This window comes from Danio rerio, chromosome 22 (assembly GCF_052040795.2).
Source record: "Danio rerio strain M-AB ecotype USA chromosome 22, GRCz13ab, whole genome shotgun sequence".
Lineage (NCBI taxonomy): Eukaryota > Metazoa > Chordata > Actinopteri > Cypriniformes > Danionidae > Danio > Danio rerio.
Window position 1 is genome coordinate 10,191,222 of NC_141042.1, and position 15,750 is coordinate 10,206,971.

The 15,750-nt window shown below is 36.5% G+C and overlaps 2 protein-coding genes across 2 annotated transcripts; both read left to right on the top strand.

The window, feature by feature from the left end:
• Window positions 1-601: 601 nt before the first annotated feature.
• Window positions 602-8,036, top strand: LOC147838424 (uncharacterized). Its single transcript, XM_087304822.1, has 4 exons — window positions 602-622; window positions 3,148-3,292; window positions 7,291-7,590; window positions 7,671-8,036. The coding sequence occupies exons 1-4, from the start codon at window positions 602-604 to the stop codon at window positions 7,829-7,831; spliced, it is 627 nt and encodes a 208-aa protein (XP_087160948.1). The 3' UTR covers window positions 7,832-8,036.
• A 355-nt stretch (window positions 8,037-8,391) lies between these two features.
• On the top strand, window positions 8,392-13,440 carry LOC147838425 (uncharacterized). The gene is made up of 5 exons (XM_087304823.1): window positions 8,392-8,433; window positions 10,234-10,521; window positions 10,627-10,929; window positions 11,031-11,331; window positions 11,417-13,440. The coding sequence occupies exons 1-5, from the start codon at window positions 8,392-8,394 to the stop codon at window positions 11,563-11,565; spliced, it is 1,083 nt and encodes a 360-aa protein (XP_087160949.1). The 3' UTR covers window positions 11,566-13,440.
• The last annotated feature ends 2,310 nt before the right edge of the window (window positions 13,441-15,750 follow it).

The window sequence follows — 15,750 nt, forward strand, 5'->3', positions numbered from 1 at the left end:
TAAACTCTCCCACTCTATTTTTTTCTTTTGTTGTTAATTCCGGAGAACAAACTTGCAAATAACACCGCTTTTCTCCGGTCTACCTCCGAAAGCAGCACCTCCAATTCACATTCTGTTCAAAGTTTCTCTTTTTGCTTGTTTTTGCCATTGCTTTTTCGTTGGGTTTTTCCATTAGCATAGTCATTAGCATATTCATACGGGGGAGGAGGCAGGGAGGGGTTTTGTGCTCGTGCATGTTGCGCTCAGTTTCACGTTCATTCAGATGTACAAAAGAATATGCGTGAGATTCGGCGTACGCAGTGTTTCATACATCTGAAATTTTTTCTGCGTACGCACATCTACAGCTTTGTGCGTACGCAATGTTTTAGTAAGATTTCCACGCAAGTCTTCGTACATGAGGCCACAGGGCTAAAAAGGAGTCCCACTCCGGCCCTGAAATAGATAAATATAAATCTATAAATTGTTTTATACTTAAACTTTCCTTCTAAAAGCGCACCCTAGGTCTAATCCAAATTTCTTTGCACGTTAAACACACGGAGAGCCAAAACAAGCTGAACTGGCACTCTGGGCAAACGGCAATCACGCTGCCCTCAAGCCAAAAATGACCTGTTCGCGAATGAAAGTAAGGACCGTGAGGGAGACGGTGGGTGTAGCAGATAAAAGTGAGGACCTGGGGGCAGGGGCAGATTAACATAAGGTGCGGATGAAGCCCCAGGGCCCATGGAAGGGGGCCCTGGATTGGCTCAAGAATTAATTTGCGCTATGACAGCATTTTTTCAGTGTACGTTTCAAACTACAGCTGAACAAATCATTATAAATCAGGTAAGTGACATTCTAGATCGATCTTTCTCTTTTGTATTTTGTAGTGCTGTATTTATACCATAGTAAACTGGTAGTGTTTAATTTGCCTTGGCATTTTTAAGGTTTATTATTGTGAACTCTCAATTGCAACAGATTTATCATCACTTTAGAACATGAACGGTGTCGAGCAGAGTTTAGTTCCAACACCAATTAGAAACACCTGAACTGGCCAATTAAGCACTTTCTAAGTATATCAGAAACTTCCAGGCAGGTGTGTTGAAGGAAGTTCGAGGTAAACTATGCAGGACACCAGCCCTCCAGGACCGAGTTTCAACACCCCTGCTTTAGACATTACTAGAGATTTACGCTAGAGAATCATTCAAATACTAGCTCTAAAGTGACGTTAGTAAATTAGCAATGGTTTCTGCTGTTCTGACGTCAGCTGTAGATGTGAATGAACTGCAGATAAAAAGTAGTTACTCATAAAAAAGGATTTTAAGACTCTCTGTGTTTGGTTTTCTTATTTATATACACGATTATGCCGTTGAACTGTTATATAAATGCAATATCACACTTGAAGCAGTGCAATGTGGCTGTATATCAGCACTGGTGGGACACTAGGTCACTCGGCCTGCAGCCTTGAGCCATCACACGCCTCTCACCAGTACCGAAAACAGCCATATTGCACTGCTACTTGTGTCACTATTTTCTCACTATTTACTCATACTCAAGTGGTTCTAAACCTTTATGGATTTTTTATGAATTAAACACAAAAAAAGTGTGTTATTCTGAAGAATGTTCCAAACAACAGCCATTTACAGGCATAGTAGGGACAAAATATGAGGATGTCAATGGCTGTCAGAGGACATTCGTGAGTATATCTCCACTTTTGTTCAACAGATGAAACTCAACATGGGTTTGAAACAAGTAAAGGATATGTAAATGATGACAATTTTATATATATATATATATATATATATATATATATATATATATATATATATATATATAGAGAGAGAGAGAGAGAGAGAGAGAGAGAGAGAGAGAGAGAGCAATATTACACTCGTAGCAGTGCGATATGGCTGTATATCGAGGCCGCAGGCCGAGTGCCCTAGTGCCCCCACCAGTGCCGATATACAGCCATATCGCACTGCTATGAGTGTGATATTGCGTTTATACAACAGTTTGACGGCATAATTGACTATAAAAATAACTAAATCAAACATGGAGAGTCTCAAAAACCCTTTTGTACGAGGAACTACTTTCTTCTGGATTCAAATCATAAGCTGACAGTTAAACAGCTGAGCGTGCATCTTTTAAACTTTAGATCTATAGAGTTCTGATATTGCAGAATATTGCATGGCTATCAGCCAATCAGATTTGAGAACCAGACAGAACTGTTGTATATATATATATATATATATATATATATATATATATATATATTTTTTTTTTTTTTTTTTTTTTTAATGGATGAACTATCCCTTTAAGAGACTAGGAAGAGAAAAAAAAACTCAGGCTCATTGGAAATGCCAGGACTAAGTTTATGACACGTTTTGCACCAATTACTTGTTTTTAGGATAAGATAAAGTTTTCTAAGCTCAATGCGTGTGGGTTGGTGTGCTGAGAGGATGCTAAAGCACGCAACTGGTGTTTGTTAGACAGTGTGTTTTGTGTTCGTGACAGTGTGAGACATGGGCTGTTTCCTTTGGTAACAAACAAACCTGATCAGACTCAGTGATAACCTGAATTTAGAGGGGTTTTTATTATCATGACCTGCAATCTAAACGCGTGAGGTCTGTTAAGTAAATCAAAGAAGAAGATATCTAACAGATTGAATGTTGTCTGTGGAAAACCAGGAGGTTTATTTCAGTAGTGGACAATTAGAAAACTGGTTCAGTAAATTGATCTGTTGTGTCTGAAGTGACACTCGACTGGATGATTCTACAATGATGTCTTCTCAACTGTGTTCTCTGATGCTGTTTGTATTGAGCGGTGAGATATCTATATTATATTTGTGTTTCAGAAAAAGTAAAGCATTTACTTAAATACATTTCCACAAGACGGAAAACAGCTTTATCTTTTAGAAGCGTCATTAGACTTTATGAAATTACCTTTTAGTTTATTCATTTAAATTTGGTCTCATAATGACATTTTTCAGGTGTGTTTGGTGCTGCTACAAACAAAGTGAAGTCAGTATCAGTGACGAAGGGATATTCTGTCACTTTAAACACTGATGTCACTGAAATACAGAGCTTTGATCAGATTCTGTGGATGTTTGGACCTCAAGACACTCGTATTGCTGAAATGTACAGGCAGAACATTGACATGTTTGCCAGTAAGTAGATATTTGGAGACAGACTCAAGATAGACAGACAAACTGGATCTCTGACCATCACAAACATCACAACTGAACTCTCTGGACTTTATAAACTCACCATCATCAGCAAGAGACTAAATTCCAACCAGAGGTTCAATGTTATTCTCTATGGTGGGTTAAATGAAGTAATTTAAAATAATTACACTGTAAAAAAAGTGATTAGCTGACTTTACTTTAAAAAGGTGAGTAAACATGTTGTCCTAAAATGATTAAATGCTTGAGCTATGCACTTAGTTGTAAAAAAATAAGTCAACTTTAAGTTAGTGGTTAAATGTACATGGTGGTGGGGGACCGTATACCAGAATTGAGAATCACTGACTTAAATAAACAGTCCAATTTTTTTCTTCAAAACTAAGCTTATTTTACAACTCCCCCATTTTTTAATCTATTCAGCAGAGTCTGGTGGGAATACATTTAGCTTAGATTAGCATTAGGGTTGGGTCAATAGACAATGCCGTCGTCCATCAATTCAATTAACCTTCATTTCTATAGCGCTTTTACAATGTAGATTGTGTCAAAGCCGCTTCACATTGAAGATCATAGTAAATTGAAACTGTTTAGTTCAGAGTTCAAGTTCAGTTTAGTTTAACTCAGTTCAGTGTGGTTTAATAATCATTACTGAGAGTCCAAACGCTGAAAGATCGCGTCTCACTATAGTTGTTAAATATGATATTTAATTAATCTTGTCTCTATCTAACGACTCTTCTGTCTTTTGAATCTATCAAGTAACATTTCACAGTGTCAGTACACTGCTTCAATCTTTCGCATTCACGCTTGTACTTGGTAATTTTAGCAAAACCTCAGATACTGTTGGTTGTGCACGTTTTTTACTAACCAAGTTTGTGGACGCCATTATAATGACACAGATCTCTCTGCCTATTCATGCCAAAGCCACGCGGAAAAAGTGATTGACAGGTGGTCATTTGTGTGTAACTTATTTTTTATTTATTTATGATTTGGTTATGGGTAAAACAAAAACCATGTGAGTCAGGCAGTTGAAACATTAGGCTACAAATAATTATTCATAACTGATTAATTCACCGCTGCCAATGACGATGATGGCATCATCCATTACAATGTTTTACATTAGACATCATATGATGCCAAATTGATCGACATCGATCAGATCAGACCATTAGCATTTTGTACAAAATTTACCAAAGAGTTTCAAACATTTTCCTATTTAAAGTGCTTCTGTGGTTACATCTAGAACAAAGACCAATGGAATATTAAAACCTGCTATTTACTAGACCAGCTATAGATAAGATAGGATCTATACAGTACTCTCATTTAATAATCTAATCTAATTATTCATCTAATAAACAGGGTACTTTGCTGCCATACCATAGCTCCAGCCGGCGCGATGATATTATGCCTTGTTAACCTTAACTAACCTCTATCGTAGTACACCATAGATATATACATTAGATGTCGCCTACCCTGTTGTTGTCTATTGGAAGGAATGCGTCAATAGCGCTGCCATCTTGCTACAGGGTAGCACTCCTTTAAAATGAATGCGGGACCAAGGTACAGTGGAGGACTGTGGCCATCCAAAGCCAGAGATATACACATATGCACATATGATCGGGAGTTTTCCTGGATGTTAGTATGCAAAATTTTTTTTAATTACGAAAATTATAATTTTACATCCCTTTTTTACATTGATGGATCACTGACCGCACGGGTATTCCTGACAAAAAGCTTGTGTTTGTGTGTACAGAAATGTACTATCCACCCTCTCTGTTAAATTTGATCTAATCATGTCCTAAAACACACCTCCTCTCCTGCTTTCACTTCTCATGCTGACGGAGGGAGCGATTCGTTTGTGAATGAATCTCGGTTATGAATGACTCGTTCACTAGCCGACAATAACCCAAGTTTCTGGCAGCGCAGCATCTTGTTGTCATATTTCTTTTGCATTGTTTGCTGATTTTATTCAACAAAACTAGCATAAGCCGAGTGTTTAGTGCGAGCTGGAGCTGCTTTGCCTTATGGTGAATGCAGTAAGTGACTGTATTATCCTCAATAACGTTACTTGATTAGCACAAAAGTTTAGAACATACAAAAACAGAAAAAAAACTTAATATTACCTATGAAATGTTCTGCCTTTGTGCTTTGTTTTCTTTGTTTGCTCGTTACTACACCCGTCCCGTAGACAGCGCTAAAGTCCCGCATCTTCACGTAATAACACTGTCTTGACTAGTGCGGTTGAATGACATTTGTCCTCGGAGCACTGTACCAATGTGGCATATATAGACGCATGCTTAGGGTCCCTATGTGATATCTAGAGTATATATCTATGGTAGTACACAATGTAATGACAGAAGAGTCAAGGAAAATTATCAAAACAGTTTTGTCATTATTGAGCAAGATGCTAATGGTCTAATCTGATTCAATGGTCTGTTCTCAACTAATTTAAAGAGCCCTTATTGTGGGTTTTTAAAAATGACCTTCCATGTAGCATGTAACAGCTCTAAGTGAAGTGAAATATCCGGCTACAGCTTAAATTTGAAAATGGACAGTTTTTAAAACTACTGATTAATCTAAAAAGTGTCAACTCATAGTGGTTAGAATGAATCGTCTTCATACCGAGTCTTTAGCTGTTTTGGCGTGACCTGACTACGAAACATAATTGTTGTGCGCGCAAACCCGGGAAAATTTAAACCTGCGCCCCGCCCACTAACACAGCAGCAAAGACAAACAGATCCTGAAGTCATGAGTCATGAAGACGCTGTGCTTACCTAGATGTTTTTGGAAGTGTGGGGGGAAAGAAGTGATTCAGCAGTCTACAGGCTTACAGTGGGCGATTCATTTGTTTGTTACAAGGAAGGATCAGAAAAGACTGATGCATGAGACTTGTGAGAATGGACAGGCAATACACCAGGGGTGCGTGCAAAATAAGGCCAGTTTATCAGGCACAAAGGCAACCTGCTGAAGTACAAAGCAGAGTAAAGGTAAGCCCTGAGAACATATAACACTTCATGCAAGAGGTGCCACAGCAATAATTGCAAATAGAAATGATCTACAGCTAAGAAGGGATTTAAACTCCAAAATGAAAGACAATTAATGAAATCAGCCCTGGCTCCTGACAAAAGTGTAAGTGAATGGCTGTCTCCTTGTTTTCTCTAGCTTCCAAATGGTGTATTAAATTGTGTTTCGTTACTTGGAATCGCTTGTACTGTATCAGGTTAGCTCTTTATATTCTCATATCGCGACTAATGCCACGTTGAAACGCGACACATGCGGCTTTGTTTACGGATTTAAATGCGTTTGTGAATTTATGCTCCACTGCCGATTGTCATTGCTATGGCCACCGTCAACTGTACTACACACGTGCAGCGGTCAAGGTTCAGGATACTTCAGCTTTTGCTGCTCTGTGGATTAATACTGAATGTGTATCAGTTAAGAATAGAGCAATATGCTGGTGTAGTCAAACACCAGCCTTTTGTTCCATTCTTAACTGACACACTTTCAATTATTATGCTTTTGGTGGTAAAGTGTCTGAATAACACTGTTGAGTAAGTTTTACTAAGAAGCTTATTTTAAGCGTCCGCTGCTATCGGATCCTATACCAATGTTGGGGACCCAGGGCCTTGACAAACCGCGCTGGGCATTTGTCTCCTGCTGGCAAAACAGGCTGTCATCGGTCCAATCAGCGCAGATTAGCTTCGCGCTAAAGAGGGGTTTGGGAACAAATTAATCGCTGAACGATTCATATGGGAGTCACTCGGATAATCAGGTAAAAATAAATGCAGATTATAAGACTATGAAAGTGTTTTTTGACCTTGCATGCGTTTCAGTATGTTGTTGGAGATCCACATAACTAAAATATGACCCTTTTTCACGTATAATATGGGCTCTTTAAAGGGTGCTCCTGCCATTGAGATCCGCTGAAGAAATAAAAATTGGTTAAATTTTTCTTTTTTTTTAGGTTTTCAAAAAAGGAGGAGCGTTCCTTCAACAATCCAAGTCACATTGTGTTTATTCACCTCTAAATTTAAGCAACTAATCACTTTTTGCAGTGAACTGAATATATTTAAAAGTTACAGAATGTCTTATTACCTAGTTAAATTATGGCTAATAACATTTATTTCTTTAAATTTGACCAGCTCCTCTACCTGTTCCTGTCGTCAGCAGTTATTCTACAACATGTCCTTCATCATCATCATCATCAGTGTCCAGATGTTCAGTGTTGTGTTCAGTGGTGAATGTGAGCGCTGTGAGTCTCTCCTGGTACAAAGGAAACAGTGTATTGTCCAGCATCAGTGTGCCTGATCTCAGCATCAGCCTCTCTCTACCTCTGGAGGTGGAATATAATGATAAAAGCACCTACAGTTGTGTGGTCAACAACACCATCACAAACCACACCACACATCTGGACATCAGTCAAATCTATCGCACATGTGAAGGTATGATAGTGGTGATGGATTTTTGCAGTCTTTACAAACCTAAAAAAATTAATGTTCATAACTTTGTGTTTCTTCCTCAGACTCTGTCCGGTGTTGTGGTTTTACTGATGCTGTGATCCGACTGGTCATATCTGCTGTAGTGGGCTTGGCCACTGTTGCTGCGGTGATTTATGACATCATATCTGAATGTTCAGAAAGACAGATAATACAAAACAGCAGGAGGCGATATTTTCAGATCTAACACACTTGAATAATGGTTTTAAAGAACCAGGCAGTTTCATCAATGACTCTTGTTAAACAAATTAACGCATTCATTAAATGGTAAAACCCCTTGCTAGATCAAAAAATAAATAAATAGAAATACTTCATCCCTGCAACAAGCTATTACTGAACGTGTGAAATAATGCTTTCCATTGTGTATCTTGCAAAGAATAAACAATAAACTGAAAATTATATGACCGAACAAATTACTTTACTTATAGATTAAATATCCATTGATTTTTTTTTTTTTTACTTATTTTTTATTAAATTTTTTATTTATTTTTTTTTTTATTTTGGATGAGTGGCTGAATATAGTTTATGGAAACGACATCATTCACATATTCTTCCATCCTCAAAAACGTGTTTTTAAAAAAGCATTAATTTTAAGTTTTTGTCAAGCTAGGAAATATTAACTCCCTCTGCTGGCCATTATCTGAGCTAAACTGTGGATAAGACTATATTTTTATTAAACAAGAAAACAATAATGTAGTGCACTATTTAGCAAAAATATATATATAACTTGTCCAAACAGTGTGATCTATGTCCGGACACCAGATAGAGCTCTTGACAAGTTCCTCTCAGGTAGAAGAATCAATCAGCCTGTTTTGCTCGTTTGTACTTGTTTGCTGTCATTTGTTTATGTATGGTTGTCATAACAAAGACACGCAAACAATGTCACCTTTGCATTTAAAGGGACATATCTAGGCAGTAAATGAATGTTGTAGTAGTTGTCATAAGCATGCATAAAATCTCATTTCTATTTATGACATGTCATTATTATAAAGGTTTCTTGACAATCTTATGAACACCCCCGTCAATTAAAAGGTTACTCAATATCCTTCTAATACTACCTAGCAAGACCAAGATGTGATGAACGGAAGAAATAAAAGTTTAAATACTCACAAATATGTAATTTTATTACAGCAATTGCACAAAAAAAATTACTTTTGCTGCTTGTTCAAAATACTTATTTAAAATTTGTTGAAACGACTGAATGGGAACTTAATTTTTTATGTTCAATCCACCAAATTTGTTAAAAAAAAGAAAAAAAGAAAAGAAAAAAATTAACTCAAACTATTTATGTTGGGACAAAAGAAAAGAATTGAATTCAGCATTTTTAGTGTACTTTTATTGTTTTAAGATGCTCACAATCGCTGTTTTTCGAACTCTAAGGTTCCTTTTACTGACTGTTTGAGAGACTCAATCACTGGGAAAAGGGAATACTGATCAATTACGTCTCTGCTGATAGATAACTGAATACATTTACATACTTAACATTTCTTATTTAATAGCTGACAGATGAAAACATGCTTGTGCTACCAAGCAATCTACAACCAATAGTTGAAAACGACTGACAGGCCATATACAGAGGCATGTGGTTTGACGCAGGGCAGGCTGTGGTTTGTGAGTGAGAAATGCATAAAAGCTACTGAGAAAATACAGAAAAAGTTGAGGAGGACTTATTTGGAAAAGCATGACAACCAAGAGAGTTAAAGTGGATTATAGTAATGTATTAAGAAAGTTAAAAAGGTCAGGAAATGTCCCCCTGTTTTTCAGTTAAACAGCATCTATTGTCAGGTTGTTGTTGTTGTGGTTTTAGACACAGTTATTCATACACTTTGCCACACTGGCAGCTCAGTTAAGAGTTCTCAGAAAGATCTACTATTTTTAGTTCAGATTCATTTCATCAGGTGTGAACTTTACATCCCACTTTAAGTCTTTACCGGTTCAAGACTTTATAACCCATACAATTTCACATTTTAGTTTGAAGGTTTGAGTAAGCGGTGTACATGATTGGATTACCTTTGTTTTGTTTTTTTAAGCTTGACAGACAATTGCGGATGCATTTTAAAGAGATGGTTTCAAACGTTGCTGTTTTTTGCCTGTGTATGTTCATCACAAAATGTAAGTGGATTTCATTTTATTTTGTTTCAATGTAATCGAGTTATTATGCAAAGGATTCGAAATGACTGACATTTAAAAACAAAATTAATACATTTAAATCAAGTTGAATGCAATTGTGGAAATATACTTCTGTAAATACAGGGAAAGTTCAATTTAAAACCTTTTTTTTTTAAAGATATAGCGCACTGAATTACAAAAATGATAGTTTCATTGGCAGACAGTATTTTGATGGATTATTTTCAAATATAGTGGTTTGATTAAATTTTTTTTTTTGCTTTAAAAAGAGATCTCAAACCTTCCAATAGCATGATTTGTTTGTAAAGTATACATTATATAAATAAATTAACTAAATTCTACATAGGCACACTAATGTCAGTTTATCTTTAAACTCTGAATGAAATCTGAGATTGTGAATATGTGATTTGTTTTTGTTTCTTGCAGGTTTTTCTCAAACAAAAGAAACAGAGATGATATCAGGTGACCAAAGGAGATTCAGTCACGCTAAACACTGGTGTTACTGAAATACGGAGTGATTATTATTTAATTTGGTGGTTTAGGCTTAAAAACACAGACACTCGTATAGCAAAAATCTATAAACAGAGAAACTATATTTATGATGATGAGAATGAGAGATTCAGACACAGACTACAGTTAGATGCAAAGACTGGATCTCTGACCATCACAAACATCAACAAACTACACTCTGGACTTTATCAAGTACAGATCATTGATAGTGATATCAGACACAAGGCTTTCAGTGTTGATGTCCAGATAATGCCATTTTAGGCTATTATTTTATATTAGATCTTATATTATTATATTATAATAATAATACTAATGATGATTATAATAATATTTTAAGGTGTGAAGTCAGCATCAGTGACTGAGGGAGACTCTGTCACTTTAAACACTGATGTTACTGAAGTACAGAGCTTTGATCAGATTCTCTGGATGTTTGGACCTCAAGATACTTGTATTGCTGAGATCTACAGGCAGAACATTGACATGTTTGACAGTAATGAGATATTTGGAGACAGACTCAAGATAGACAGTCAAACTGGATCTCTGACCATCACAAACATCACAACTGAACTCTCCGGACTTTATAAACTCACCATCATCAGCAAGAGACTAACTTCCCACCAGAAGTTCACTGTTACTCTCTATGGTAAGTAAAATCATTTATATAAGTACACTGTAAAAGTAAATAATAGTATTAGTAATGTTTACCATGTGGCTAATAATGTTTATTTCATTCATTTATATAGGGGCTTTTGCCCGTTCCTGTGATCAGCAGTTACTCTACCACATGTAATACACTGTCATCATTATCTCTATCAGTGTGTAGTTGTTCAGTGGTGTGTTCAGTGTCGAATGTGAGTGCTGTGAGTCTCTCCTGGTACAAAGGAAACAGTGTATTGTTCAGCATCAGTGTGTCTGATCTCAGCATCAGTCTCTCTCTACCTCTGGAGGTGGAATATCAGGATAAAAACACCTACAACTGTGTGATCAACGACACCATCACAAACCACACCACACAACTGGACATCAGTCAGACCTGCTCACCATGTTCAGGTATGATAATTGTGGATTTTCGTGGTCTTTATTAACCTAAAAGAGTTCAAGTGATTTAATATTTACCCTTTTCTTTCTCCCTCAGACTGTTGTGGTTTTACTGAGGCTGTGATCCGATTGGTCTTTTCCGTTGTACTGGGCGTGGTCACTGTTGCAGTGGTGTTTTATGACATCAAATCTGAACGAGCGTCTAAAATAACACCAGGTGGCGCTGTTTTCCAACCTAACACTTAGTTTATTATACTGTGTATATATGGGGCACATGGTGGCTTAGTGGTTAGCACTGTTGCTTTACAGCAAGAAGGTCACTGGTTCGAGCCCCGGCTGGGTCAGTTGGTATTTCTGTGTGGAGTTTGCATGTTCTCCCCATGTTCACATGGGTTTCCTCCGGGTGATCTGGTTTTCCCCACAGTCCAAAGACGTGCTATAGGTGAATTGAATACTGTAGGGTATAAATGTGAGTGTGAATGAGTGAGTATGAATGCTTTCCAGTACTGGGTTGCAGCTGGAAGGGCATCAGTTGTGTAAAACATATGCTTGATAAGTTGGCGGTTCATTCCGTTGTGGTGACTGTAAGAATTGAAATATTACAAATATTTTTGATGTCTTTGACAATTCAAAACATGAGCTGAAGACAGGGCCAATGGACTCCACAACCCACCAGGGGGGAATGCGTGAAAAACCAGTTCCTGCTGCATTTGCATCTGACTATGCTGAAACTCAGCTTCATCCCCCCAACCCACACATATGGTCATTTCAATGTTTGAATGTTCTAGAATTAACCAAACTGACTTTAACTATCATGTTTGATATCATTTGAAATGTCTCAGTGCGATTGGTACAATGGTCTCATCCTCTCAGAAATAGACATAATCAAAACAATAAATATAAAACTTCAGGCATCTTTTGAACCACTGTGAAGGGTGTGACTTTTATATACACACACCCCCTTCCTTGAGGGAATTCTTGGATTATTTAAGGTAAGGCCTAAGAAAGACTCAGGGCGATTCTGCCTAACCAGATCAGCCCGTAACATGGCTTGTTCCATGTTATGTATATTTCAAAGTCAGGAATGCATCTTTTTAATCTTGGATTTATCTTTGATAATTTGATGTTTTGTATTGATCGTTTATGAATTGACTGATTGAATTGGCATAATACATTTACCTGACTAATAAATTGTTATGTTTTGAATGATTCAAACAGAGTTCGTGTTATTATCTTTAGTAGATTGTGGTAATTTCATAGCACCACAAGCCCCTGTTCAGCGGACTAGAACACGGTAGACGGAGCATTGCGGCACGTTACACGATGTCTCTAGAGCTCCGACTAACAAATTGGCATTTATTCATGTATACTTAGGCTGTAAAAGGATATCTAAGGGGATAGTCCTTCACCCGATAAACTTATAATACTATTTAGATAGTATAGTGATTATTCAAAGTTACTACTAGTTTAAGTACGACTGGTCTGCTTAATTCTATAGTAATGATCGTTATATGACTAAATAGCTCTGTCTGATTTAGGAGGTAGCAGACCTATGGGGACCGCATAAAAAATATCCTAATCTGAGTAAGTAGGGTTCTGCCTTTTTAGGATAGCGGTCAATCGCCACTGTTTAGTGACCAAGACTGACATGCTTGTGCTTAAGAAATTGTATACTCGGCCGGTACAAGATTCAGGATGTTATAGAGATCCCAATGAACGAGAAAAACATAAAATGATGAACCGAAGAGAATATTCAATCATAATCTAAATTAATGTGAACGGAAACAAAATAACCTTCTCAATATTTTATAATTGGAGTCAGATAAAACGAGGATAAATATATTAATATTCTAAACCATCTCATACTAAAATTGGAGTCAGATATAAGTCAAGTTTAATATAAATCAACATTGTGCACTGGAAAGACCGAACATGCAGTGAACCTTCATCCACCAGTGGATACCGTCATTGGACCAACTGGCTGGACCCTACATGACCCCTGATGAATAAAGGGACTAAGCCGAAGGAAAATGAATGATTGAATATTATAGTATTTACTACTGTTGTTAATGAATGCTAGAAGCATGATCCATGAAGTAATAAACCATAATGATAAAACTGAAGTATTTGTTTTTACTAGAGTAATTGATGATGTATAACCCAACGGTTGTAGAAAACAACCTTGATTTATTTGTTCATATTACTAAACAGTCTACTATACTATATAGTGTACTATACTACAGTGTGGTTCAAAAACACTATTATTCACTATTTATTACTAGTATTTTTTACATGGAGATCATTTACTCTCAGGCACTTTAAGAGTACATGTCTCAACTGAACTATAAAAATGTGCATATTTCCATTGATAACTGGATTATTTCGCTCCAGATAAATACTGTTTTTATCAACTTTTGAAAAGTTCTTTATATTTGCATAAATGACTTCATAACAGCCCAAAGGTAATGTCCCATGTTTTCTTTAAGCTGAAATTTTTTGACATCCCAGGGAGCAAATTATTCCCATGCCTTTATGCCCAGATTTGGCATAAAGCTGGCACATCAGGCATTCATCCGGCATGGCATACAGCACACTGAACAAAATGGTTCATTGCAAATGGCAAACAATTGATATGGCCTGAATTTAAACAAACAATTAAGTTGAACATTACTACATTTAATTTGTTTAAATTCAGTCCATATAACAATCTCTTACCTTTAAAAAAAGTATATCAAATGAATCATTATATACAGTGCATGCGGGCCAAACATGGCATTCTCTTTTAGGTGGCACACATGATATGGGCCAGATGTCAAATGTAGTATTCGGTCTAGATGTTAAAAATTGATATGTTGGCCACGTAAGTTTGGCCTAGCTTGGCCCACATTTAAAACAAGTTTTAATTATTTTTTGAGTAAAGCAATATTTTAATCCAGGAAACGATCCAGATTGAATCATTTAAATTAATAATCTGTTTCTGTATGTTGCAAAATATCTACTTTACATAAATTTTATTAATCAAATCATTATTTCACAAATTATATTAATAATAACCATTAACCAAATATCCAAATCTGTTTTTTTTTTTATAAAATATTTTTTATAAAATCAGATTTTTAAAATCATTTCATGCACAAGCACACTTAGAGTTGTTATGCTTTAAAAGGTCGATTCGATGAAAAGCACGCTCATAGCATTCCTGAAGCACTATGCTTTATGTGTTTATCAAATTCATTGCAGTCATACACCAAGTATTCCAGATTAACATAAAGGCTAGGCAGGGCTGAAGTCTGAGGGCTCACAAGAGGAGGGGGCCCTTGATTTGCCTATGAATTAATGTGTCATGACATGGGAAATGGCTCTTTGCGTTATGATTTAGCATGTCAATAATGTGAAGTATTACTTTCGGCTTGCCGTTCAAAAACAGTGATTCTGCTAAACTATGGCACTGAGTGGCTCAGAGTTTTAAATAGCCCTATTTAGTCCCTGGTAGTGGTAAGGATAAACAGATGTCTCATTTTCCCTTACTTCTCAGGACAGTTGCTTTTTTCAGCTCTACCGCAAGAATAATCTAGCCAATGGCAGTTATGGGTCATTAAATTGGCTGAGACTTGGCCTAGATATGGTCAGTGTTTGGAATGAGCCTAGCAAAACGTTTGTGTGGGCCAGACCTGGGGCACAAAAAAAATTGTATGGGGTATAGGTTGGAAAACGGGTATAAACAAAAATTCTCCTTATTGACATTATCATGTGAACTAACATGATACCTGAATATTTTACACTGCCAGTCCATTCCCATCCCTCATGGGCTTTAAATTAATATCTTATGCAGACATCAGAGTCTCATTAGAACATAAAAACTAATTTCAGGTGAAAACCTCACTAACCATCTTGATTACACAGAACTCTTTGTTCTTTTGTACTTTGTTCTTTTAGTCATGTAATTTAGTATGGGAAATTTCCTGTCTCACACACCAACACCTTATTAAATCACAGACCGGATGCGACTGGGTGTCTCAAAGCCGACAGGTGAAGCGATATCAAAATCCAACAAAAGTTATTTCATCAGGGAGCAATCTTTCAAAACACCACAGCTGTGTGGCCTTCAAAGATCTAAAAAGTGATAGCTTATTATATAGATAGCGGGATTATTCTGCCATACGACGCATTGTAATTTCTTTCTTTCCTTCATGAAAGGGCCATTTTTGTATAACTAAAGTCTTTTTTAATTCTCGTTTGGTACCAGTCACCTTTAAATATATCCAATCATAATAATTTCTAAACATTATTTCTTGATTCTATCCTACAAACTTTGTCCACAAAATAAAACAAAATTATCATGAAATAAATTTTAAGGGGAAAAAACATGGTAACACTTTATTTTGATGGTCCTTTTGAGTATTAGTAGACTGTCTGCTTAATATCTGTTGA